This window comes from Corvus cornix, chromosome 1A (assembly GCF_000738735.6).
Source record: "Corvus cornix cornix isolate S_Up_H32 chromosome 1A, ASM73873v5, whole genome shotgun sequence".
Taxonomy (NCBI): Eukaryota; Metazoa; Chordata; class Aves; order Passeriformes; family Corvidae; genus Corvus; species Corvus cornix.
This window is the reverse complement of record NC_047057.1, coordinates 19279121-19305828: the sequence shown is the minus strand read 5'-3', so window position 1 is coordinate 19305828 and position 26708 is coordinate 19279121. Positions and strand designations below refer to the sequence as shown.

Below are 26708 nucleotides of genomic sequence, written 5' to 3'. Positions count from 1 at the left end.
AGCGTCAGAAGGCTGCAGTTGCCTCCTGCAGCTCGGGACCAGCGTGGTTCATTGCTTTCTGGCACTAGCGTGTTGTTATATTTTGTCAGCTGAGCGGCGGCAGCGTTGAGGGTGAGCAGCGCAGGAGCGGCTCACAATTCCCGAGCGGTGCCACTCGGCGTTCGCGTCTCGGCGTTCGCGGTGTCGCTGCTGCGGCCGCCCTGCGCCCGCGCTGGGCCTGAGCGGCGGCCCCGCTCCCCGGCCGCCGGGGGGGGAGCCGGCAGCGGGGCGGGCCCGGTCGCGCTCGGGTGACGTCGGCGGCGCCGGGAGGAGGTGGCGGCTCCGTCCCGCTCCCGCTGCCCGGGGAGCGCCGCAGGTACGGCCCGGGGGCGGCCCGGGGGAAAGGGCGGGATGGGCGGGGGACAGCCCCGCGGGGCGCTGCTGCTGGCGGGGGCTCGGCGCGGTTGGCGCGCCGTGCTCGGGCCCAGCCGGATGCTCAGGGTGAGCCGCGCCGCCGGCAGCTCCTCCGGGGGTGCCGCCACCCCGCCTTTCCTCTGCGGGGGCTCGGGAGTGCCCCAGTGATGGCGGGTGCCCTGCAGCCCAGCCCTGCGGTCGCCGCCAGTCACCATCACCACCCGCAGCTTGCCCACGTCCTCTGGGCCCCGCGGCTGCGGCTGAGGGCACCACTGCGTGGGAGGGAGGGGGCGGATATCTCCGGGAAAAAGGTAGAGGTGTTCCCGCAGGAATCCAGGATTAGATCAGGACAACTTTCTCACGTCTGTTTCAGTCTGCCGGGAGAAAATGGGCGTCTGGAATTAAGCTTCCTGCACCATCACTTCACTGATGATCAAAGTGTGGTTTTTGTAGCTCATGTTCTAAATAAGTGGGAGGTCAGTTCTCTTTCCTTTTGGGCTATCTCAGTTTAAGTTAAAGCATACTCACCAATTTCTTATATGCCTTATGAGTTTCTTCCTTTTCCTGATATTTTTCAGGTCTTCCTTCCCATGAAATCAGAGACCCAGACTGTAACTGCCGAAACCTGACCGTTTCATTTGAAATGGAGAGCATTACACAGTTGTTCAATGACTTGTGTGAAGCACACTTGACAGGTTTGCCAGGGAAGGTTCACTTAGGCAGGCAGAAGATCAGCAAGAGAAGGGCTAAGCACAATCTGAAAAGGGTTGCTTATAATGCCCTGTTCATGAACCTTTTTCAAGATGAGGCTCGTAAGCTGCAATCAAACGTTTCCAGACTCCCAGTGAAAAACAAAATTTTGATGCTGTCTTTCAACTTGAGAGTTGCTGGCCTAGGTGCTCAAGCAGATAGACTGGAGAATCTTGTGGAGGAACTGGAAACAGCTGAATGCTTACCATTTACTGAAGTTAATTCTGTCTTAGATCTTTTAGTACAGCTTGCTGGAACAGGTCCTCCTCAGCTGGTACCACAAAAAAAGGACTATTTTCTGAACAACAAATATGTTGGGAGAAATGTCAAATACCAGGGTTATGATTATTATGATGTAAGTGTGTTTGAAGCTGACATACAATCTCTGATAACAAACGAAGAATGTCAGTTCAACGACACAATTCAACAGACGCTTCAGATCATGGAGGCTGCACCTGGCACGGGGCTCCCTGCCATGGGGCTGTTCTCACAGAGCTGTCCTGCTGGGGACAAGTTTGAGAAAGAAACGCGCGTCTCCCTCTTCGGTGCCCTTGTCCACAGCCGTACGTATGATATGGACATCAAGTTGGATTTACCACCAGTGCCTGACAACGCGGATTTGTCTGGACTTGCGATAAAAGTACGGTATCGTTTGTTTTGGAGTAACGACTATACGTATGCTTTCATGTGCCACTTTGAAACTATAGTTTAAAACGTAGGTAATCGTTTAATTGGTTTTAGAAACATACAGCACTGGAATTTAAGATGGAGCAGTGATCCTTTGCTTTGCAGAGAACCAGATAAGCTTTTCGGAGATGTATGATAACAAAAACCTTGGTCTTGCCCTGTAGCTGTGTCAAAACCCATCATGTGGCCATAGGCTTTATGAATTTAAGCCATTGGCTGTACCTGTGCCTTCCCCACCCTAGCAACCTTTTGCTTGCGTTTCTGCCTGCTTTGTGTATTGAACTCCTCTGCCTTGCTGCTTACTTCTCAGTGCTCAGACTGACTGCCTAAGCATCCCTGTCTGAATTGTATGTGCTTTGCTGTTCAGATTACTATACTAACTTGCTGTATTGTTGGCTTGTTATATCTTAAAGCATTTTTTCTGTTTAGTTTTTTCCTCCCCCATCGAATGTCCTAGTTCCTATTGTCCTTTTACCCTTTCAGTGTGTTCAGTTTCTACTGTATCTTTTTCCCCCTTTTGCTGTCCATTCTGTTTATTTTGCTGTTTTATTCTCATTGAAGTACTAGATACACTTCTAGAGGTTTTTTCTTTCTTTCCATTTTTACTGTGTGTAGGTAGGCTTATTTATAGCCTACCCTTAGATCCTTATCTTGTTCCTTTTACTTAACATATGGATAGATCTTGCAATTCTCTTAACTCAGGATCTGAATTGAAACTTGAAGGCAGACACATTAAATAGAAAACCCCTGTGCTATTCAGTGTTCACATGTGGATGTAAATTGTAACCTAGAGGAGGCAGAACCTTTTTGAGTTAGTGCTGAACTCTTTCCATCAGACTGGAAAATTTGCAATTTCTTGAGAAATATGCTGCTTTTTATATGGGTGTGTTTGTCTTTTACTAAAATTGAGGACAATTCTGCACATATGGCTCCTCTTGAGAGGGAGTTGAGGATGTGGTATATACACTGTTTTGACACTTAGAGATTTTCTGTATATGAATTAAGGAACAAACTACGTTAGTCATAGTTAACAAAATGTTTACCAATTGGAAGATTTGGGGTCTGGATCATTTGCCTGGAACAAATGGCAGAGGAGTATGATTTTATTAACACTACATATTGTTGAATGTCCATACCTGAGATTCTCAATTTGTAGAACTATGCGCTTGCCAAACAAGGAAGTTTCAAGTTTAACACCAACAAGCATAGTATGTTATTTTGAAGGTGGTTGGTTTTTTATGTGTAGGCATTAATACCTGTAGAGACTCATCAAATGAAAAGAGTGCTTACAGTAAAAACTTAAAATTGATATAAAGGGAGGGTAGGTGAGAGAGCTTGGGTCACGTAGAGTCACTTGTTCACAAATGATAGCAAAACACCTTTTTTTAAGTCTATGTATCTTCAGTAAAATGTTTTCATGTCTGACATTTGAACTCTTTGACAGGTTCCCCAAAGTATAGACCAGTCAGAAGATGAGGGATTCCAGTCAGCATCCAATCTGACTCCTGATTCTCAGTCAGAGCCAAGCATGACTCCAGACATAGACTTGTGGGATGCAGTGCTTACATACGGACCCAGCAAACGAAGATGTTGGGAAAGAATTGGGTAGTATGTGTCTGATCTTACTGGTAAACTTACTATGCCTCCTATGCAAATGTGTGAAGGTGCATTGCATCTTAGTTCCAAATGACCTCAGTATAAATAGTGAAATGAGCATGGTTAATTCACAAATTTCAGTACACTGCATTAATAGGGATAAAGGAATAAAGGTTGTGTGATTTCAACAAACTTGTTCTTAGAGTACAGCAGTTTCATAGGAAGCAATAAAATCATCTTTGTCAAAAAACAAAGGGATTAGGAAAATGCTGTTTGTGTGAAATGCAGCATTTTTCTAACTATTGTGTTGTCTTATGTGCTATGCAATTTGTCTCAGTCTAAAATGATTCCGTATTTTCAGTTTTAAAAAAGATGGTGGTAATTGTAGAGCTGTAGAAGAATTAAACAAATCTCTCCCAATATTGTAGAGTATTGTATTCCTTTTCCTGTCCTGTAGACAAACCAGAAAATTATGACAGATTTCTTGATAGTGTAGTTAGACTTGTAGTTCTTTTGGCTGTTGAGTACAAGATGCATCTCCTGAGAGAAAGCTCTCTACAGTCCTGTTAAGGCTTCCTGGCTTCCCTAAAATGGAAGATAGAAGAAAAGGCAGGTATGGCAGGTATCCTTACCTTTCAGATGGACTGTGGTGTGCCTGATTCTTGGAGAAACCTTGTATGTTTTTTGTAATTTTAAATAATCTAGTGGTGTGCTGTCGCAGTGTTAAACAGTATTTTTTCATCTCAGAGCCTTAGAAGGTCAGAAACTCAGAAGTTCCCTGTTCTGATTTTTCAAAGCCACTGTAGCCCACTTGAGCTTTTTTCCTAGTACTAGACAATTTTTTTTGCTACTCTTTAGACTGTAAGGGTCTAAGAGTCATATATAGACCATATGCCTGACAGATTTTTTTGTAATACTGTTACTAGAATTCAGAACTTCTGGAAGAATTGGAAACAGAAATAGTTTTGGAGGGGATAGTAATCTTCACTGTGAAGAGGTAAAATATGTTAATAAAAGTTCATTCTAGCACTTTGAGCATATTTCTCTCTAACTTATTTGAATATTAGCATTAAATGAACCATGGTATATGGTATATATTTGCCTCGTTTTCCTGGTATGAACACTGGATCAGGGAAGGCCACAAAAGCAGCTGGTAGTTCTCTGTCAAGGATTCTGTCTCTGATCTGATGTTTAAATTGTCTATGTATTTCTTGTCTGTACTGAGTTTGAGCTACAGTTTCATTGGCTGAATGCACATTGCCTTAAAAATGTAGTATGTTACAAGTAACTTCTGTGTGAAGAATTCTGTGTCAAATTCTGAAATGCTTTTTTCTTTCTATATGAGATGTATTTCCTCTTTTGTTGTAATCACCTTGTAATGTTGTGTTTACTCTGACACAGCCCACCTGGTAAAAAAGAGGAACCATATCTTACTGAAGCTGGGAGAGAAGCTTTTGACCAATTTTACAAACTGCGAGAAGGGGAATTGCAGCTGTTTACTAATACTGTACTTCAGCTTCCTCAGCTGGTGCTGATGAAAGAACCTGAACTGGTTAAGGATGTCTTGAATGTCCTCATTGGTGTGGTATCCACTACATTCTCACTCAATCAGGTATGGAAGATTTTTATCTGCACTTCTTAGTCAAATCTTTTTTGTTTTTTTTCTTCAAAGGGGTTTCCTCTTCAATACATTTATTTCTGCTGACATCTTGCAGTTGTGGCTAGCATTAAAAAGTTGAATGTTGCCTAATGTCAACAAGGCGGTATTTATATATTGCAGTAATTATGTTACTGGAATAGGCTCAGAGTATTTGTAGTTCTCTAACAGGAAAATAGGTTTATGAGTACTTGAAAATAGATGTGGAAGTAATTTTGTAGATTGGATTTTCTTTAAGGAATTAGATAATGAGTTGTCTTCTGTATATTTGAAGGCATCATTCATACTCTTGCGATTTTGCTACAATTCAGTGTTTATCCAATGTTTATTCAATGTTAATCACTATCCTAGCTATATAGTCTCAGTCACCTGAGTATCTAAACTGAAAATTTGTCTGCTGTTATTTTTGTCTGTAAATTTTTGGTATTTTCAATCAGAATACAGATACAAAAGAGTTGAATCTGCTTTTTTTTTTCTCCCTGTATCCTTTTAGGCTGCTCAGTCATTTGTGATAAAGGAGGGGGTGTATGTATCTGGAACATCACCGGAGACAATGCATAACCTGCTCTCAGAAGTTGCAGAGTATGGAACCTATTACACACGGCTAAGTCGTTTTTCTCTTCAGCCAGTTTTGGATTCCTCATACAGCAAAGGACTTGTGTTTCAGGTAAAACAATTGTATTAAATCAACTAGATTTAATGGGCCAGCTATCTGAGGTAGAGAAGGTGACTTTGACTTCATGTAAAGCTGGGATTTCTGCATTCTGCAAAGCTGCAAAGTATTTTAAGTGTTATGCTCCATCCCAGGTCAGCAATGAACAGTGCCACTGAATTTAAATCAGTGCTGTCTGTGCTGAGGGCTTGCTTGCACTGAAACATGCAGTAAAATGTGTTTGTTACCCAAAGTGTGGTTTGTTTAGTCGTGGTGTCCTGTTGTGGACTAAAGAATTACAATTTTTAAATGCTTTAAAAACATCACATATTTATATAGAAAGACGTATAAAATTAAAATACAAAAACTTTCTTAGTACCCTGTGTGTGTATATATATATATATATATATATATAAAAAATATTTTTCAAAAATAAAAACTGAGGTGGAGAAATATGGTATTTAATAGCTTTAATTACTTTTCCTTGATTCAAAATTAAGTGCAAATTTTTCGTGTCAGTCCTCTGTATATTATGTTGAGCTGTATGTACACTCTGTAATATCTGCTGACTTAATCTCTTCCTAATGCATAGAACTAAGTTAGGGTTAGTTATGAAAATGTATTCATCCTGAATATTTGATTTACAGCAATGTTATTCAGTTAAGAAGGTCTCCTTGCTGGATAAAGTTCTAGATAAGTTTTTTGCAATATCCAGTGTGGGCATAAAAGTAAGGAAAGAGGTTTCCCTGGGTTGGTATTTTAGAGAATGAGGAGCTCCTCAAAGGGCAAGTCAAAGAGGCTGAACCAAGGTGTTTTATTTCACTGTGCATGGGTACAGGCTCTGTGCACTGGATGTATGAAGAGTATAGAGGAGTCCTCTGGCTCATTGGAATGTCTGAAGTTGCTTGGACTCTCACTTGCCCCTTACTTTGGTGTGCAAGTCCCCCTTACCTGCATATGCAATTTATTTTATTAAAAGGTTTGTTTTCATGCTGATGCAATTGATATGAGGCATTGCTAGACTGTTAACAACTTTCACAGTAAGATTTTAAATGTTTTCTGTTCATACCAGGCATTCACAAGTGGACTGAGAAAGTACCTTCAATATTACCGAGCCTGTGTTTTGTCAACACCTCCTACTTTAAGTCTTCTAACAATCAGCTTTCTATTCAGAAAATTGGGTCGTCAGTTGAGGTAAGAGAATGGAATTGAATGTTTAGGCTTTTTATAGCAGAAAAAATGCATTCTCTTCATATACACTAAAAGAGACCATATTACATGGGCATTCTTAGTTAGTCTATCACTATTTTTCCTCTATTTAACAGATTGTTATATATCCAGAATATTCTAGGGAACACATATAAGGTCTTTGTACTCAGTTTCTTTGTTATCCCTGTTATCATTCAGCAGGTACAGTATGATTGTTGTACGATACTCAAATTCAGCAAAGTTCATCACTGTGATCTTGGAGGCTTCTGGTTGAAATTTTTATATATGTTTTAATACTGTTTTTTAGGTATTTAGCTGAGCTTTGTGGCATAGGAACAACGGCACAGGGGATCAGTGGTGGAGCTGGTGCTTCATTTCCTACGGTGATTTTTTGTTTGATGTTTTTATGTTTGGTTTGGGTTGAGGTGTTAATATTCTTCAAAATTATGTTGGATTTTATATAAAATACATAGTGTTGGTCTCTCTGCTAGCAAAGCTGTGATCCGTGACCTCCAGTTAGAACACTATAGTCCTTTCTCCAGATACTTAAACATTTGGAATTTTGTCCTGTGTTTTCAATTCCTAAAACAAACAGAGGGCCCAAAATGAGCCTTCTAGTCACGTGAATCCAACTCTAAACATACCTGTTTCACTCTAAAGATGATAAAGTGAGCTTGAGGTAACTAGCTCAAGTAAAGTGATCTTAACTGCAGATAGATGGAGGAAGTGAGATGAATCCTGCCTTCTGTGTCCAGCGAAACGTGTAAAACCATGTATTTATGAGTCTTCTGTTATTAAAGTTGTAGTGAAGTTTGTTGCCTAATGTTAGAATATTTTTCATTTTTTAGGGTGTTAAATTGCTTTCATATCTGTACAAAGAGGCTCTCAACAATTGTAGCAATGAGCATTATCCAGTTCTTCTGTCTTTGTTGAAGACAAGCTGTGAGCCATACACAAGGTGTGTCCATAGTGTTCTCTGCATAATTGAGTTTAAGAGTTATGAATTGGTAATCTGGTGAGTAAGTCTGCGTGTTTAACAATGGCTTCTAACATTTTCAGAAAAAATGTGTCTGTATCTGCAATATATATTAAAATTAATTAATTTTGCTGTTCTTCCCCTCTCTTTCAGCTCAGTAACAACAGAAGGGGTTTATATGGCTAGATTAGTAAATAAATACATGTAAATAAGACTTATTTCTTGCTGCTGGCTGTGGAAATTCATACTGGAATATAAGACTTAGATAAACTTTTTTTTTTTTCTTCTCATACCTGAGTTAAAATCCTTCAACTGGAAACTGACAAGTTTCCCTTGTTCTGCGAATTGGGGAAATAAATGCTTTTTTCCACTGTCTGTTCGTTGTGGGCTTTTTAGTAAGCAAAAATGATTAAAATATCTGTTGTTCATTAAGTAGATGTAACTAACTGATAATAGGAGTAATTAAAAGTAGAGTTCCTTGGATTGCAACAGTTTTATTAAGCAGTGCATATCAATTTAGGATTATTAGTTTATAGACATCTGAAGATATGGTAAATTTTTTTTAATAGCTATTTGCAGGAATTATAGTTGTAGTCCATCATCAGTTTGCAGTGTTACTTAATAGACATGTTACTTAATAATGATACTTAGAAGAGAAATCAAAAGTCTGTTAAAATGCTCTAAATTTAAGATTCCTCCCATGGCCACCCTTCTTGTGTTTTCTTCCTTCTACATGAAATGAGAAATTTAATTTCAGATTTACCAGAAGCCTCACTGAAATATCTTCACAGCTGCTACCCTGCTATTTATAGAAGGAAGTCAGATTTCTGAAATACTAAGGGCATCACATGGAACCTAAAAAAATCTGAAAGTATCACAGTAGTGTGTGATACTTGCTGCATTGATTCCTAAATTTGCTGCAGATATCTGTTAAAGCATCAATTATGCATGATCAGGACTGGCATGGAAGGAAGCCTCTATTGTCTGCAAAAAGTATTATCCTGCTCGTTTATTAACCTGAAAGAAATTAAATAATGCGAGTTGTTGTTCAAATCATAGAAGCATCAGATTTAATACTTTAAAAGTTCTTAACTTTTTACTTAGAACCTGAAAGTTGAACAGTGGTTGCTGTGTTAAATGCTTCCTCTTTGTTGCACAGTGTTAACTAAAAACAAAAATATCTTCAAGGATCTCTGAGCCTTTTTATCTATAGCCTCAGATTGTGTCTCATAAAAAATTGTGGTTTTTTATTTCATCAAAAGTTTGGCTCACACAGAGAAAATATGAAAAGCATGAATAAATATGCCAAAATAGTAGTTCTCATTATTGCATGTACATTAAAAATGCCTCTAGGTCTGGGGAAAAAGTGCTTGGTATTGCATCTTTGTTTTATACCCTTTTAGTTTCTCCCTGCTGAAATTGCCTCTATTTAAAACAAATCCTTTCTGCTTTTCTCTCGCTGTGCCCTTGATGTGCTGCAAAGTTTTCTATACATTTTTGATATATATTTAGTAAATTGATATGCAGAAATAAAATGATTGTTTTAATTGAGGCACTGTTCTATTATCTAAACCAATTATCACTGAAATGTTCTATATAAAAATAGTTAAGGAAAAGTGTAGAGCCACAATCTCCTGTATATTTAAAAATCAGTGTCACAGCACTTAATTGCTGGGTTTTTCATCCTGCCCATAGCTTGTGTCTTTTGGGATTTTAAAGAACATACTAACTGCTTGGTTATAATAAAGGTGAGAAGGCAAAAGGATTGATTTTCAATATTGTACAATTTTTTTTTTTTTTAGATTTATCTATGATTGGGTATACAGTGGTGTATTCAGAGATGTTTATGGAGAATTTATGATTCAGGTGAATGAGGATTATCTTTGTTTCAGAGGTACAGTATATATATGGAGCATTTCTAATTTGTATAATTTGTGCTGTTAATTAAATAACTGATACATATACTTTCATCTTTTTGTTACATAGATAAACATTACTGGACTCATGGTTATGTTTTGATTTCAAAAGAAGTAGAAGACTGTGTCCCTGTATTTCTTAAACATATTGCTAATGATGTATACATATGTGGGAAAACCATAAACTTGCTCAAATTGTGCTGTCCTAGGGTAAGTTTTGGGTTGATTCCTTCCTATTACATGGAGAAAATCGTGTCTCTAGAGCAAGAGTCTAGGTTTTTAGCAAGTTCACTCCTTTATCAAAACCCGGTATTGGATAAGTAGGAAAGGCAATTACTTGCTCTCAGGTACTTGTGAGCTGATTCTCCACTCCACTTTCTACCACTGCACTGCAGAAGTAGACATTTTAACACCATCAGGTGTATTGTATACAATGCACATGCTCTATTTCTTTTCTTTGTATTGAGAGCAGAAACGTCCAAGCAAGTGCCTTCCACTTCTTGCACTACTCTTTTTTGGTTTAAAGCTGCCTCACCTACCAGATCTTGGCTCAGTCCTGCATAGCTCTTCCAGCTGTATCACTACATTTTCAAGAAGTGCTTAAATAGTTCTGTTTATTGGTATTTTGCAGAACAATTCTTGTCCCTGTTAAAAAAAATATGTTCAGCTACTTTGTGTCTTCCCTCTTCTCTCTATATGTCCAAAAATAAAACAACTGGAGAGGTGTCCAAAGTCTATAGACACTCCCAGGTAGCTAGTATTCTCTTTAAGATCAGAGCTGCTCAGTCTTGACAGAGCAGAGCAGCTCATTATCAGCTGTGTACTGTCAGGTATAAGCCTGATACCTCAAGTGAAATGTCCCTCTGCCAGTTCTCCTGAGTCTGCTCTGATAACCATTCCCAAGCCATGACTCAGGTGTGCCAGTAGTACTGGGCTCTTTAGAAAAGTGTCAGCAGCCATCACTTCCATGGCAAGTTACAGCTTTATGCGTCACTAAGGCGGTATCTTCCCCCAGGTCATATGGCACCCAGGCTCAATCATCTTCCATGTGTCTCGAGAGTGCCAGGCACATTTCATCCCTTTTTGATAATGCCCTCAAGAGCTGGACCTTCCCTTCTGCTTAGGCTAATACAGTCCTAGGAGTACAGCCCTGGGAATCCCATCTTCTGGCTTTTACCAGTAGACTGGGGGAATCCAGTGTGAGTGTGCTTGTGCTCTCACTTGGTTTTTTCCTTCAAGCTCAGTTATCTGTTTTCTGCACTTAATAGAATAGCTTCAGAGATTTAGGGATGTTGAGGCAGAGTAGGAAGACCTGTGATGTGCACTGGCTGTGGTTTTGAGAGTTTTGTCTTCTGCAGATCTCTCCCCTATAGGGGTGTTAGTTCTGTCCTAGAGAGTTCCTACTGAGTGAAGATCTGTGGGGGATGTAAGTGAGCAAAACCTAACTTTTGACAGGAGAGATGCATTCAGCATTGAGTTACACATGCTCAGTTAATTTGGATATTCAGAAAAGGAAAATTTGAGGCATTTAGAACATGATTAGTATAAATGTATGTATTAGATTTTCAGTGGCGAAGACAGAACTCTAAGAATTCGACCTGTGATCCAAGTTGTGGACTGTTGTACCTTTGTCTCCTACTTTGAGTTATATAAATGCTAAAAGATGATACTAATAAAAACCTTAGATCCCGTATGGATATTTGTGTCAGTGTCTTGAAGCATGACTAAGTTAAAAAAATATATAATGTGAACTCATAATACAAAATTTTACACTTTAAACAATGTATTTAAAAGGAAATTTCTCATTTTTCAGCATTATATATGTTGGTCAGATATACCTGTTCCCCGGATTTCAGTTATTTTTTCACTTGAAGAACTGAAGGAAATAGAGAGAGATTGTGCAGTGTATGTAGGTCGAATGGAAAGAATTGCCCGATACAGTTCCATAAGCAAGGAGGAAAAGGTAAATGAATAAAAGAATGAATACCTCATTATGATTTTTTTTAAAATGCTCAGTTTTCATTTTTGTTAGAACATCTAAAGAATTTGTATTTATAGTCAGAATTTTTTCATGGGTTAATTGCAGTTTTAATAGCTATTGCAGCAAATAAACTTACTTAATATAGCTTTTAAAAGTGTAGGTGGTGTGTTGACATTTTTGGCCTTTTCATATATTAAATGAGTGTTAGACTTCAATCCTACTTCTTTGCAGCTGGAGATTTGTCCTCCTACTGAAAAGATTGTTTAATTCTAATTTAGCAAATGAGAAGCTAATTAGTAACCAGATAAGACTATTTGTAATTTCTATAGCTAATTGTTTTTTCAGAACATTTTAGCTACAAAGAGACTTCTGGCCTTCAGATTCCATCAATTTAGTGTATATATCAGATGGATTTGGTTTCTTTTAAAATATGGAGTATTAACTTTCAATACTAGTTTGTAGATTTTGCATTTACTTATTTATTTATATTTCTGTATTGTATTAATTGATTAATAACCATTATAAAATGTGCATCTGTCTTCAGAACAGTGTATTTCAAGTCTAAAATAATAGAAAAATTCCACCTGGGCTTTTTGGTTGGGTTTTTTTTTTTTTTAGGATTTGCGTATGGAAATAGCCAAACAAGAATTAATTGTTCATGCGAGGGAAACTGCTAGCAAAGTGCTAAAAGCCATTAGTGGTAAGTTATAGTGGCATTTTATGTGCTTTCTGTTGGGTTTGTTAATGTAAACTAACTATCTTTATTTTAATACAGACAAACAAATATCAGAACGAATGGCTTTGGATGCAAAGAAACGGGAACAGTTTCAGAAGCTGAAAGAACAGTTTGCAAAGGACCAAGAGGTATCCCTCTGTGTTTCTAGAGGCCAGCTGTATTTCTTAGGCAAATAAATGAAAGGATATGTTGTACTGAAGTTGAATTAATAGCTCATGGGGTACAAATAGGAACGTCTTGCAGACATGTGCATTTCAGATGGTATTGAGAGCGGCTTTTAAAAGTGTTAAATATTTATGCAGCGTCGTCTTGCGATAAAGCAGGAGGAGATTGATGATGATTTCAGCTATGCCCGAGAGCTCAGAGAGAGAGAAAAAAGACTGAAAGCTTTAGAAGAAGAACTGGAAAAAAAGGCAAGGTAAATGTGTCTGAGTAGTCTCCAAAACAGTCATCAAGACCTCAGGAAAAAATTACTGCATGTTAAAATTTATGGTATTAGTACTTGCCAGACATTGTTCTACAAGGGTAAGTAATGTCTGCAGTTAGAAGATGGATGTAAGGATTTTTGTTAATCTGTGAGCAATTTTGTTAGGAATGATTAGTGGCCAAAAAATCTGGGACCCACTCATTTGTGCCAACCCTATCCAGTCTGGGTTTTGTTATAATCAAAATTTCAGGAAAAAAATTTAGTTACATCTTATAATTTAAAAGCAGAGCCCACAGCAAAAATGGTCACATGTATGTCAAAGCAGAAGTAAAAAGCAGATGGAGTTAGATTGACACTTTCTTCTGTTTCATCTAAAATTACTTAAGACAAATGAGTGCCCTACTAAAAATAGTTACAGAAATACATGTTGACTATAAGAATACAGTCATGTGTTTTCCACCTGTTTATTCTTTGTGACTGAAGCCTCTGGCTTCTACATTTTAAGAACCGGTTCTCAGTTCTGAAGTGCTAAAAAGTCATACTCTTTAAAAGGGAAGATGAAAATCAGTATGCAAAAATCTGTAACCTAGCTTTATTTTTACCTTCATTTAGGCAGGAATTAATTGACCATTATAGCAAACTTTCTGATGATGCAGCCCGTAGGGAACAAAGAACATTATGGAAAATCCAGCGCCACAAATTGGAAACAGCCCGTCTTAAGTTTCTGTTAGAAGATCAAAAACGCATTGAGGTACCTCCTAAAAACATTTAAAAAATGTAATTCAGAAAATTTGATACTTGGTACTTAAAGACTTCTGTCTTTTTTTTCACTTGTAGGAAATGCTTGAAAAACTTCCAGATGGAAACTGCAGGAGAAAATTAGATATTATTCCTTATAAACAGTGCCAGTTGGCTTTGGATAAAAACCCTGTTGAACAAGATTCACCTTCACAGGTCAGTTAATTTTCTTACATAAACTTCAAGTTGCTGTTCCAGGTTTCCCTAAAGGGACTTCATTTCATGGTTCATTTCAGTTCAGTAAACACAAGGCTCACTGTAACAGCAAGGTGAGCAGTTATCATTTATAGAACATCAGAAAAATCGGAAAATTTTTTATCCTGTAATAAAGTGATACCCTAATTAGTAGGTTGATTATGCGACTAACCATACAGTGTAATAATTATTTCTTTTTAGGTGTCTTTTGTGAAACCTCTGCATTCTAATGAGACAGTTGGCAGAAAAGAATCTGAGCCTGAACAGGAATGTGCAGCTTCTGCTGACAAAGCACTGCCCGTGCCAGAGCCAGCAAATAATAATGCTGATGAGCATTTTCGGCCTAAAGCAACAGGATCTGAAAGCAATCTCCAAAATTCAGAGAAAGTATGCAGTGCTCTATACAGTGCTGACTCCTTGCCTGAATCCAATGTGAATATAGAAGACTTCTTACCAAAGTCACAAGATGAGCAGCCTATTGCTGTTAGGATGCAAGGATCTTTGCTAGATGAAGCATTCCGAAATATTAACTCAGATCTTTCGGAGACTTTGCAAGTAAGTGAAAGTCAGCCTGTCTTGAGAGAAGCACCAGAAGAGGACAGTGCACCATTGCATCAGCAAAGCGAGTATGATTTTAATACAGTTCTCAGACCATCTGCAGCTTGGCAGGGACATGTTAGAGTTGGGGAAAATGTATTTGATGTGGACGAGATAAGGCCTCGGTGGAATATTCATGGACATGCATCTGATGCCAACATGAGAGTGGGAGAGTATGTACCTCAAGTGGACACTTACCAGCCACGTTCAAGTCCTTATGGGCATTCTTCAGACTCCCACATAAAAAGCAGCAGCTATACTTCTGAAGTTGAATCTAGACGACCCCGATGGAATATTCATGGGCATGTTTCTGAAGCTCATATTAAAATTGGGGAATATGCTTCAGAGATAGAGACCTCAAGGCCTAGGTGGAACATCCATGGACATGCTTCAGAAGCCAATATTAAGATTGGAGAGTATGTGTCAAATGTAGCTCCTACACGGCCTCGATGGAGCAGCCATGGTCATGCATCTGATGCCAATATCAAGATTGGTGAAAACGTGTCAGAGGTGGTCTCAGCCAGACCTCGTTGGAACATCCATGGGCACGCTTCACAGTCGCACATCAAAATCGGAGAACTGGTCTCGGATACAGAGCCTTTGAAATGCCGTTCGAGCCCATTTGGACACGCATCCCAGTCAAGCATCCAAATAGGGAATTGGGCCCCCTCTATAGAAAATGATCCCATACCTCATCGTAAAACCACTTTGGGTTCTTCATCTGACTCCACAGTTCAGACACTTCTGTACAGTGAAGAGTTATCCCCTGCTGAAGGGAGCAGAAAGGAAGCAAAACCATCACAAGTTAAGGAAGAGACTTTGCCACAGTCACATGTATCTGACAGTGTTACAGACTTTCCTGATGCTAATATTAAAGATGATAAAAAGGAAAATACAATAGAAAAGAAACAAGAAGGTAAAACAAAATTAGGTTTATTCAGTCAGCATTTGTTTAAGGGCTTGTGAAAGTAACTCTGAATGTTTATTTTTCTATATGGGTGCTTTCTTCCTTACTTATTCCACTTAATTCCCTGCATAACTTTTCATATAGTGCTAGAATTCAGAGGAAAGAATTTGAGCTTAACCTTATCTCCTATGTGCAAGAAACAGAACATTAAAAAAAAAATCTACCCTGAAACTTTGTGAAACAGGACCTTTGGGGTTCTTAAGTAGAGAACATGCATAAAACTGCTTGTGTGGGGCTATGGGAAGGTTATTGGTGTGGTTGTTTCTGTGATCATTTGTACAGGAATTTTGAACAACTTTAGGAGCAGGTCTGAGGTATTAACCAAGTGTTACAAGTAGGTCTAAGTAAATGCTGACTTTAATTGTATTTACAGTAATTGCAGATGTTGTCAACAAGGACCCTTCTCCAGATTCCTCACGGAGTTTACAGGTAAGAAACAAAAGTAGTTGTTGGGAGGACTTATTTCTCCTTCAAAGAATTGAACACACTGGTAGTTAAGGTAATAAATTTCCCTGCTAATCTAGTAGTCACTGTAAAATCATATTGTTTTTACATGTCTGAAACATACAGGTGAGTAGGCTCTTCTCTTTTCATTTGGAATAGCTAGGCAAGTTACCTGTAGGAACACATTAAGCCTGAGCAGACAAAGCCAGCATCTCTCACAAAATTTGTCCATTTATGAATTTTAGAGAGAAGAACCTGAAAAGGCCATTCCACAAGATACTCTGCCTCAAGAAACTTTATCTTCTGAAGCTAATGCTCCCACAACTAAGGAGGAAGAAGGGGAAGAGGAAGATGTATGGAAGAAAGAACAAGCTTATTTGAAAGCCTTATCGGATCAGTATTGTATTGAAAAGTATCAAGATAGTTATGATTTGATGTGTGAGTAGAACTGTTGGAACAGTAGATCAATAGATGATGTGGTAAATTTCAGCAAGACAGCTGAATGCCAACAAAACCCATGACTTACCAGTAAATTACCAATGTTATGAACAGCAATAGCCAAACAATTTGCTCCTAGGCACAAAGATGAGAAATACATTTTGACATTTTATGATTTTCTAACCTAGAGGTGTTTGTATACAGAGTTTAATAGGAACATATTATTAAGCTTCTTAAGTATAAGAACTTACAATGTTTGTATATTTTTAAATTTAGCAGAACCACCAGTTTCTCATCTCTTGCATCACGTGATACCAAGATCGTACACGTTTCCTGTGGATCCTGTGGTGCAGTCTGCAACAGATGAAACTGCTGTACAGCTGAGTGAGCTCTTGTCTCTGCCAGTGCTGATGAAACGTTCTATTACTGCTCCACTTGTATCTCAGTGAGTATTTGCTAGGAATTTTGCAATTTATTTTGCAAATAATGTTGTGTTGTATTTTGAGACCCGAGTTGCATGTAGATCTTTTAAATTTGCTCTTAGTTCCTAGAAGTAGTTCAGTAAATGGTCTACTACTAATTTAAAAGTTCAGATCTGCATGATAAATAGTAACATAAACTTAGACATTTAGGTGCAAATTAAAAATTTGAGTGTCTGTTTGGAATATAAGGGCTCAGAGGGAAGTGTTCACTCTCCAGCTTGTAGAAGACACAGCAGTGATTTTGACACCGTTAGTTTCATTGTTCTTTTGAAAAGAAGGTGTATTCCTTATATGATGTGTGCTAGTTTTTATGTGAAAGATGAAAGGTAAGGGAGTAAAAACAGAAGAATCTTTTGATTACTTGAAAGCTCATCATATTGATCAGGGTGTATTTCATGTTTCTATGGGAACTCCAGCTTCAAGGCTGTTTCAAAGTATAATAGAAGCTGTTCTTGTTATTATTGGGATAATATGGGACACTACATATATGTTGGACTGTTTAATTAGTATATCTAGTAGTATTTTAAATAAAAGTTTTTGTTACTTAGTGCAAGACTAGCTTTTGTCATGAAAACAATTACTCACAGACTCTCCTTTCAGAATCTGCTTTCCTGCAAGTTTGCATTTCCATCTGCTAGCTCTGAGTATGCTATACTCAAAGTTTGGTGTAATGTAGAAAGTTGTTATTGTCTAACTTCATTTTAAACATATGGTTGGCTACCAGAATGATCTGCGTACAGATCCATGCATCTAGCAAACCAAAAGTGAAGAGCCTGAGTTGTGTGCTGCCAGAATTAGCCTATTCCTGATAGGCGAGTTAAATTATTTAAAGCTAGGTTGAATACCTACACTATACTGTAAACTGTAGTACAGACCTGCCCTTAATATCTAGTGACAGAGCTTTATCAATTAGTATGTTCTTACTGGGGATTTAATAGTCTTTCTTTAATCTGTTTGTGTAGGTGACAAGAGATAAGAAGGCTATTGATAAAATGTTGCTGCCGGCCCAGCAGCATGTTCTAAAGATCATTGTATGTAGCCAGTCCTAAAATACTTCCCCAGTATTGTTCAAAACCCAGTTCCCTGAAGTGGTAGGTTTTAATTCTGGTATATTCTGGATGAAGATTTTTTTGTCTCATGTTTTTTGCTTATATGAATAACATCTTGTCTTAGATATCAGAGTTAAGTACTGGAGCATTAATCTGATGTAGCCACAGCTGAATGTTAACAGTAAGGAAGGAGTTGCATGTAAGTATAATACCTTTCCTGTGTTTTTTATTCTTAGTGTTTCTCTTGTGAACAAAGCAATAGTTGATTACTACTTTGTGGAGCTGAACGTAGAGAAGCATTTTGAAGCATTGAGACACTTTTTGTTAATGGAAGACGGGGAGTTTGCTCAGTCACTCAGTGACCTGTTGTTTGAGAAGGTATTTGCTTTGTTGTCTTAACCCTAGTGTTTGGGTTGCCTGCTTTACCTTGATGCTCCTGAATTGATTTGGATGGGAATGAGGGAATGGTGTGAATTAGAATCCTGGCTTGTGGGATTTTCCTCTTTTGTACTGTGTTCAGAAGTCTGTAGCAAGGAACTCTGTGAGTGTTGTAAGGATGGAGAAAAAGAAGGTCTTGAACAGATAAGCATTCGTGGAAGGGTATTTCACTCTTTGCTGTGAAAACTGCTGCACTATTGCTGTCACCTCCTGTCTGCTGGCAGCAAGGCTGGAAAAGCCTATTGCCATTTGCTAAAATCCAGTGGAAAGGCCTGTGTTGCAAGCTATCTAGTCTTACCTTAAATATCCTCAAGTAGAGAGCAGAGGGGAGGGCATGTGAAGAGAGCGCTTTGCCCACTGGTGAGGCAGTATTTTCATGACTTGCTGCTTACTGTGTTCATGGGGAAGACAGCAAGGTAGGGGGGATAGCCTGGATTGATATAGATGGTTGCCCATGGAGGTACACAGCTGTAGGAGAGTTAATGCATTTCTCTGAGTCCTGAAAAAGCTTTAGACCCAGCTAGGGAAAACACCTAGACTGGATGAATAGCTTTATTTGTAAACCTCTGAGAGTACTGAGGTGATGAGATAGGGAGATTGAAGTCAGATAAATTCCACTTGGGTCCCTGACTTTCTAAAGACTGTTCCCTGCAGGAGGAACTTTTAGCAGCTCCTGAACCACAGCAGACATATGAAAATAAATCAGTGCAGGTATGAGATTACCTTCCTGCTGTGAACAGAAAATAGTTCAGAAGTTGCCTCTTACGCTGTTCATGCATCCCTATGGCAGAAATAAAAACTTCCAATCAAGGCAGGGTAGTCACCACTTTACTATTCTGCTTTAATTGACCTGTGTTCAGGAGCCAAGACTTTTTACTAATATGGTGTAATTAGGTTGGTTTTTTTTATCCCTAGCTTGGATCAGGACAAACACCTGGCGAATTGCTGAATCCACTGGTTCTTAATTCCATCTTAAATAAAGCACTACAGTACAGTCTTCATGGTGACACCCAACTTGCTTCCAATCTTTCTTTTGCCCTCAAGTATCTCCCAGAAATGTTCAAGCCCAATGCACCAGATGCTCTGAGTTGCTTAGAGCTTAGGTACAAGGTAAGAAAACATGGAGCAAGGTAGAATACTGCAATTATGCCATAGTTCTTACGTACAATAGTAAAGTGAATATGAATGCGGTATCTAAGAATGGAGTAAAATAATTGTGTAATGGAAACTACGGGATTTACTTAGCCTGACCATTGCATTACATTATTAAAATACATACTAATTGTTGAAATACTTGTATTTTAAATAATCTTACAATTTCTAACAAAAAATGTATGATCAGCACTGTTATTTCTTGTAGGTTGACTGGCCTCTGAACATTGTCATTACTGAGAGCTGCATGAATAAATACAACAAGATTTTCTCCTTCTTGCTTCAGCTGAAGCACATGGTGTGGACTCTCAAGGATGTTTGGTTTCACTTGAAGCGCACTGGTAAGTGTGATGAGTGAATGAGAGAGCATCCTCTTTAAAAGTCTTTCAGCACCCTCTGCAAGACCATGGCTTATACACACTCATGTCAAACTTCAAAAGCCACAATTTTCTTAAAAATCTTCCTTGGAATTTTAAACAGACTCTACTAACAAAAGCCTTCATTCCTTAAAAATTCTGATTTTGGATGGTCTCTGTGGACGATAATGTATTTCTGCTTTTATTTTCAGCTTTAGTGAGTCGTGCATCAAATTCTGTTCAGTTTCGACAGCTCCAGCTGTACAAACATGAGATGCAGCATTTTGTGAAAGTAATTCAAGGTTACATTGCTAATCAGATTCTCCATGTTACATGGTGTGAATTTGGAAACAAACTGTCTTCTGTGGGCAACCTAGAAGAAATTCACAGAACACATGCTGAATACCTCAACAAAGCAATCTTCAGGCAAGCTACCATACTTATTTTTACTTCAAATACATGTTAAGGGAGTGGCCAGTCCTAGCCTAATGTATTTGTGCAAAACTGACTTTTACATGGCACATTAAGTAGTCTTTACATATGAAAGTGTTCTTATGTAAGAGACAAACTTCATGGCATCTTACAAGGTCTGTACTTTGGTACTTTTTCTCAGCTTTCAATCCTTTTCGTTTCCCTGGACTGCTTGTGTTACCTTGCACTCGTGTTCACCATGCCTCTGCAAGTTCCCAGTCTACTCAGGACAGCTCTGAATGAAGAGCCCTAAACTAAGGGCACACTTGCCACAGTTCTTTTTCTTTCACCCTATCCTTGTTAATAGCCTTGTAAATTACTGCTGTTTCATTCTTTGTGAGTAGCATGCAAAGTAAGCCTTGCTAAAGGATGTAAAATGCATCTCCTGTACATTGCATGTGCTTTTAATATATGTGCAGTGACCAGGGCTGGACTTGGAAGGGACAAAAAGATGCCTCTGTCCAGATTTATGAGCAGTGCAAGAGATACCTGTCTTTTAGGAATCACAGGCTTTTAGCCCCTTGGTTACTGTATGTGATGCAGCGGGTTGGTGTGACTAAAAGGAAAGAAGCTAGAGTTTATTTGGTTTCTTCTTGAAGAGTGTACACTGAAATGATAAATTGGTGAGATAGAGGGAGGTGATAAGGAACAGAAATTAGAAACAAAAGAAATCTCTCATGTCTCTCTTTTTCCGTTTTAATCAGAAAAGACTTGCCTAGAGCTGCTCTTTGGATAGCAGGTGGTAGGATGAGAGGAGATTAAAGTTTAAGGAAACTCAGAGCATGTTGTTGTTAAATGTCATCTCTTTTGCAAATGCAGATGTCATTCTAGAAATCAGATACACCAGGGAAAGTACAAGTTTTTTGAAAGCGCAAGTAAACTGTGTTAGATTTAGGCACCTTGTTTAAATATGTTGGCTGCATCTTGGGGATTTTTTAAAGCAATTATCTTTAACCTAAAGGATTGTCCCTCCTTTGTATTTGTAGTCTTACAACCAATAAATTACATCAACTAATTTCTGAAGTTGTTTTTGTTCTCTTAGGGGTCTGTTGACAGAAAAGGCAGCCCCTGTGATGAACATTATACATAGCATCTTCAGCCTTATTCTGAAGTTCCGCAGCCAGCTCATCTCTCAGTCGTGGAGCTTCGATGCGGGGAAGCAAATGGCTGTTCATCCCAACTTTGGTCTGATGCAGCAGTCATACAATACCTTCAAGTATTACTCCCATTTCTTATTCAAAGGTAAGAAATTGCATAAATTCTAGGTAGAAGAAAAGGTCAACTGACAACCAGAATGTTTTGGTAGTATAATGTAAAAGTAGGAAGATACGTATACTTAGGGAGTGTTGGAAATGTAGTTCTCAAGTTAAAGCTGCATTATTGTGGTTTGCAAAGATCTGCATATACATCAATTAAGATGTCCACACAAGAAATCTAACAGATACTTGAAAACTGACTGTAAGTTTTTGCTGACTCACAAAATAAGTATTTGGTATTTAGCTGTACTTACGTGCATACGTTTTTTTCTTTTCTCTGAAATTGAGTTCTGGAACTTTTTATTGGCAACAATGAGAGATAGTTAGATACCAGTTAGAAGTAATTTTAGATATATATGCAGTAGTTGAGTTTTGCCACTGGTATGAGATTTGAAAATTCAGATTCCCATGTTGGCCTAACTCAGAAAGCCCCCTAGCACGTGCTCCAGGCAAGTGTTTTTGAACTACATGGATAATTTTCCAAAAGTTCTTTCCTTTATCATGATAAAATTTCATCTCATTGTCAGCTTAGGCTATAACATGATGAAATGGTTAGCTTCCATTTGTCTTTCATATCTTGCTTGTGTTTTTAGTACATTATTTATCCTTCCTCTAGTACAAAGGTGGTTCATGGGGTTTGGGTTCCTTTTTTTTTTTAGAAAATCTTGAATTCCTCAAGGAGGTGAAACTGCTTTTCTTAGATCTGTTCTTCTCGAATATTTTCTAGTTCAGATTATATTCTTCAGGAAATGAGCTGCCCTCTTTATTCTTTAAGGGTGTCCAAAAATGGTGTCAAAGGACCAAAAACAGATATTTCAGGATGAGTTAGAATGGCTGCTTCCAAATTCTACAGGAAGTCAGAACACCTGTGGGAGCCACCTAAGCCCATACTACGAGATCTATGGTTGCTTCATGGACAGAGATTAATAGACCGTTCCGTAAGGAAATCTGATGAGTGACCAAGTTGTTTACACCCTCTATTAAGCACTACAGAACAAATATGTGCTTGTTCATCTCCACTTGTACCTTCAGTCACTACATATTGTAAAATGCTCTCTTTCCACAGTGGGTTGACCCAGAATCCATTGAAAGCCAATACAAAGTTGTCTGGACTTCAATGGCTTTGGCTCGGGCCCTAACTTCTAATAATACACTTCCCATTCTTCCTTGCATGCTGCTGCTGCTTGCTGATTCCCTTTATGTTAGTGCATGGGATGTTTGTGAGCTTAGGGAGTTCCTATTGGCTTTTTTCCTTTGTAATTAAGGAAATGTAGAGGATGTTTAGAGCAGTCGGTTTGTTTGTTCATAGAGCTTGAGGGCTTTGTCCTAGGAATTTCTCTGCTTTGCTCTCTCACAATGGATTTTGCTCAAGAAAACTTCACCAGAGCTGCTTCTTTCACAGAGGTCGCCTGAGGACTTAAACATGCTTCCTGGTCAGTTGAAATTACGATAAGAACACACCATCTTATTGTGAAAGATTCTATGATTTCCATGTTTCTATGAAAGCAACTTGATAAGGAAATGCTTTGGTAGAATAATGCATTTTCACTTAAAACTGACACGTAGTCTTTCTTTTGCATTTATTTCTATTGTCCTCAGATTTCTGCATTATGCTTTTTTTTTTTTTTTAATTAAAAGGCACAAATAATGTCAAGGATGACTTTGCAATATGAATCTTAGTTGAAGCTTTTTTTGGTTTTTTTTTTTTTTTTTTGTTCCAGTGGTAACAAAGCTTGTAAATAGAGGATACCAACCACATTTGGAGGACTTTCTGCTGCGAATCAACTTTAATAACTACTACAAGGATAACTGAACTCTATAGCGTAAGGATCACTGATAACACAGTAAAACAGAAGCTATATATATATGCTTATGATTTATAGAAGCTTATGCAAATGCCATGCAAGAGGAATTTTTCTTCAGTGGAATAATCTGCCATCTAAAAGCTTGAAGAATACAGCCACCACATACAGAGCATGATGATGCTTAAAATCCACCAAACCTGCCAGTTGTTTGATCTGCTGAAAATTGATGTTGTCATTATTGCAGAGACAGAAGAGCTGAGTGCCTGGTCTTAACACAGGAGAGAGTGCAGAACTGTATATCTGTGAATGTGTAAATGTTGTATTTTCAGTGGTGTGAATTTCCTTCAATGTAAATACATGTATGTGAAATAAATTAACAGATACTTTCTAAAACTGTTGAGAGATGGGTATGAGGTACCAATGTTCCCACAGATATTAGTACCTGTTATTTGATGTGGTTTATTTTCAAACTGACCTTAGTTCTTAATCTAACTAATTCTTCACAACTCTTAGTCACAGTAGAAGAGGACATGATAAAAACATCTTATGCCAAGGTGATCTGCTAGGAGATACAATATTTGACTATTCACGCACTTGGTAATTGTTGGAGCACTTGTGCCAAACCTAGTTTATTTATCCTTAATTTAAACTATGCATTTTACTTTGTGGTGATTATTTAAAAAGCCTAAAACAGAAATTCAGCATCACTAAAGGAAAATAAAACTGTAATTCCCAATATATTCCAACTGCTGCTTTCAACTGAAGGATCACATTTTCATAATTTTTCTTTTCCCTCTGTTTTTTTCCCTTATGTTGTGAAAAGATACAATTGAAGTTTGAACATCATGGTATGAGAATGTCAGAGAGGGGCAGTCAGCTTTGAAATATGTTGGTTTTGAGATCCTGGAGTTACGGTTGCTTAAAATGTGGGTATATTCATGAGGAGCTCATTGTCTGATTAGGGCACAGTTACGTAAAGCTACAGGCCTGGCTAGCATGTTAACATGAATAACATTATTTTGTGATGATGTATAGGTAGTTTTACGATTTTTTTTTTCTGAAATAGAAGTATTTCTGAATAGATTATTTCTGAATTAGAGGCAGAATATACCAACTGTGAAGTTGACCTGAATGTTTCTGCTCTGGTTCTAAAGTCAGTGTCAAAACATGGTAATGCACAGTTGTAACATGCATCTTCTGTGCTGTTTTGTTATCTGTGCTGTATTTAATTAACTATCTGCCTTCTGCTCTACAGAAAAGGGGATTGCAAGAGCAAGTGGCTTGCAGACTGAGATGTTTTGTTGCCCAGGGAGGCAGAGAGCTCTTTGTTTATCTGACTTGTTCTTCAGGAATTTACAGGACTGGGTGTGTATGTGCCAGCTTGGCTTCTGGTGCAGACTGAGGTATTGTCCTGAAGCCACTGGACTTCCCACCCAGCGTCTTCAGGGAGCAGTATCTGATGTTTGGGACCTTGTTGCTTGGCGCTACACTGTGACTGTAGAAAGACCCATCGAATATTGTCTGAGTCCCGTGGTTTGCCTGGGGCAGGCCTTTAACATAAACACAAGCAGTAGCACACAACAAAGATGATCATGGAAGCACGGGTTGGACATATTTGAGCACTCTTAGAATTACTCCTTCCAGCAGTGATGTTCTGAGTAAGTGAGCCAGCCCTGGGCAAAGCAAAGAAAAATATTATTCCTTTTGAGGAAAGTAGTTCAGACTAGCGTGAAAAGGGAAGATGGAAGAGATCTGGTTGGTGGCAGGAGCCTGACGAGCCGGCCTCCGAACCGTGGGGTTTGGAGCCCTGTCCTGCTCCCGGGCCCGGGCCGGGCCGAGCCGTGCGGGGGCCGCGCCGCGGGTGCAGTTGCGGGCAGCGCCCTCGAGGTGGAACCTTCTCACCGAGGTGGAACCTTCTCACCGAGGTGGAACCTTCTCACCGAGGTGGAACCTTCTCACCGAGGCTGCGGCGGGCGCTCCCGGGCGGGCGGTGCGGCCCCGCCGGGGCTGCGCTCCCGCGGCTCCGCGGGGCGGGCCGGGCGCTCCCGCCGGGCGGCGCGGGGCATCCCTGTGCCGTGGTGGTGTGCTGGGCAGCCTTTAGGAGAGGAGCGAACTTCCAGAGCCTTGCGGCGAGGTGCTCCCGGCTGTGCCCCTCACCCTCCGGGCTGGCCCCGGCTCCGCGCTGCCGAAACCTCCCTGGTGCCTGGGGATAAATGGGAACTCCGCCACCCGGCATCCGAGCTGCGGCCCAAAACCGGGGACGGGACAAAGAGCGTCGGGAATCTTATCCCGTGTCATCGATCCTAGGGCGGGGGACACGAGTCCGCGGAAGGCGGGGTGGGGATGGAGGCCCCGCACCCTGGGGGAGACCGCATTAAACAGACCCGGCCCGCGCCGGTGACCCCTTCCTTGCTCCCGCTCCCCCACTGCCACAGCCTCAGCCTTACTGGCTTCCCCCGCTCAGAAATCCCGCGGCACGCGTTCGCCGGGCACCGCGCCCCGGGCGGAGCGGGTGTGCCGGAGGAGGGCGGTGCCGACCGCGGGCGGGCGGGCCCGGAGCCGCAGCCCGCGACCAGCTGGGGATTCCGTGCCGTGCCGTGCCGTGCCGTGCCCTGCCCTGCCCTGCCGTGCCCTGCCCTGCCGTGCCCTGCCCTGCCCTGCCCTGCCCTGCCCTGCCCTGCCCTGCCCTGCCGCGGAGCGCCGCCTCCTTCAGCACCAAGAACAGCTACAAGTGTGGCTGCGCGTCCGCCCCGCTGTGCCGAGCCGTTCCGTGCCGTGCCACGCGGTTCCGTGTCTAGCCGTGCCTGTCTGAATGCTTTTGTAACTTACTCTGTATTTTTCCCCCCTTCTTTGGCCCTGCTATAATTTGCCATCCTTAAGCGGTTTTATTGCAAGGGAAGTGTAAGTTACTTTCTGAGTCAGGGACCACCTTTCACAGCGTTTTTCCAAGAACTGAGGTATGGAGGCCTTAGAGTTTTAAAAGAAAAAATATTTTAAATCTGATCCTTATGAGGCACGTGTGAAGTCACTGCAGAAGGATGAACTTTTTAATTCATGTTTATACAGAGGAGCCGAGTGAATACAAAGAGCATCCTAAGTCACCAAAAAGGTCGGAGGGGCAGTATTGGTGTTTAGAACTGTGCTTTAGGAAATCCGTGGAGGGCAAAGTAACATAGCTTGTGTTCATTCCCTAGTAAAAGCAAAGCTTTGAAGGTACTTGAGATGATTACAGTTCTTTGGGCAGAGGGTATGGGCAGATACCTGCAGCACGTGAATCCTC

At 39.9% G+C, this 26708-nt stretch overlaps 1 protein-coding gene across 3 annotated transcripts; it reads left to right on the top strand.

Annotated features, from left to right (window-relative positions):
* The first annotated feature begins 282 nt into the window (after positions 1-282).
* On the top strand, positions 283-24209 carry TUBGCP6 (tubulin gamma complex associated protein 6). Of its 3 annotated transcripts, none has more exons than XM_039571113.1 (27): positions 283-355; positions 972-1783; positions 3275-3438; positions 4828-5038; positions 5577-5750; positions 6808-6929; positions 7252-7327; positions 7793-7902; positions 9723-9814; positions 9907-10046; positions 11650-11799; positions 12436-12517; positions 12593-12681; positions 12856-12971; positions 13593-13731; positions 13818-13934; positions 14175-15486; positions 15911-15966; positions 16227-16419; positions 16696-16864; positions 18187-18328; positions 19304-19498; positions 19749-19881; positions 20109-20322; positions 21410-21609; positions 22399-22561; positions 23345-23429. In XM_039571113.1, exons 2-26 carry the CDS (start codon positions 1037-1039, stop codon positions 22548-22550), a joined length of 5295 nt encoding a protein of 1764 aa, XP_039427047.1. In that variant the 5' UTR covers positions 283-355; positions 972-1036; the 3' UTR covers positions 22551-22561; positions 23345-23429. The 3 variants fall into 3 exon arrangements, with proteins under 3 accessions (XP_039427047.1, XP_039427049.1, XP_039427048.1); XM_039571114.1 differs by lacking the exon at positions 283-355 and adding an exon at positions 600-869; XM_039571115.1 differs by lacking the exon at positions 22399-22561 and having other exon boundaries at positions 23345-24209.
* Positions 24210-26708: the final 2499 nt, after the last annotated feature.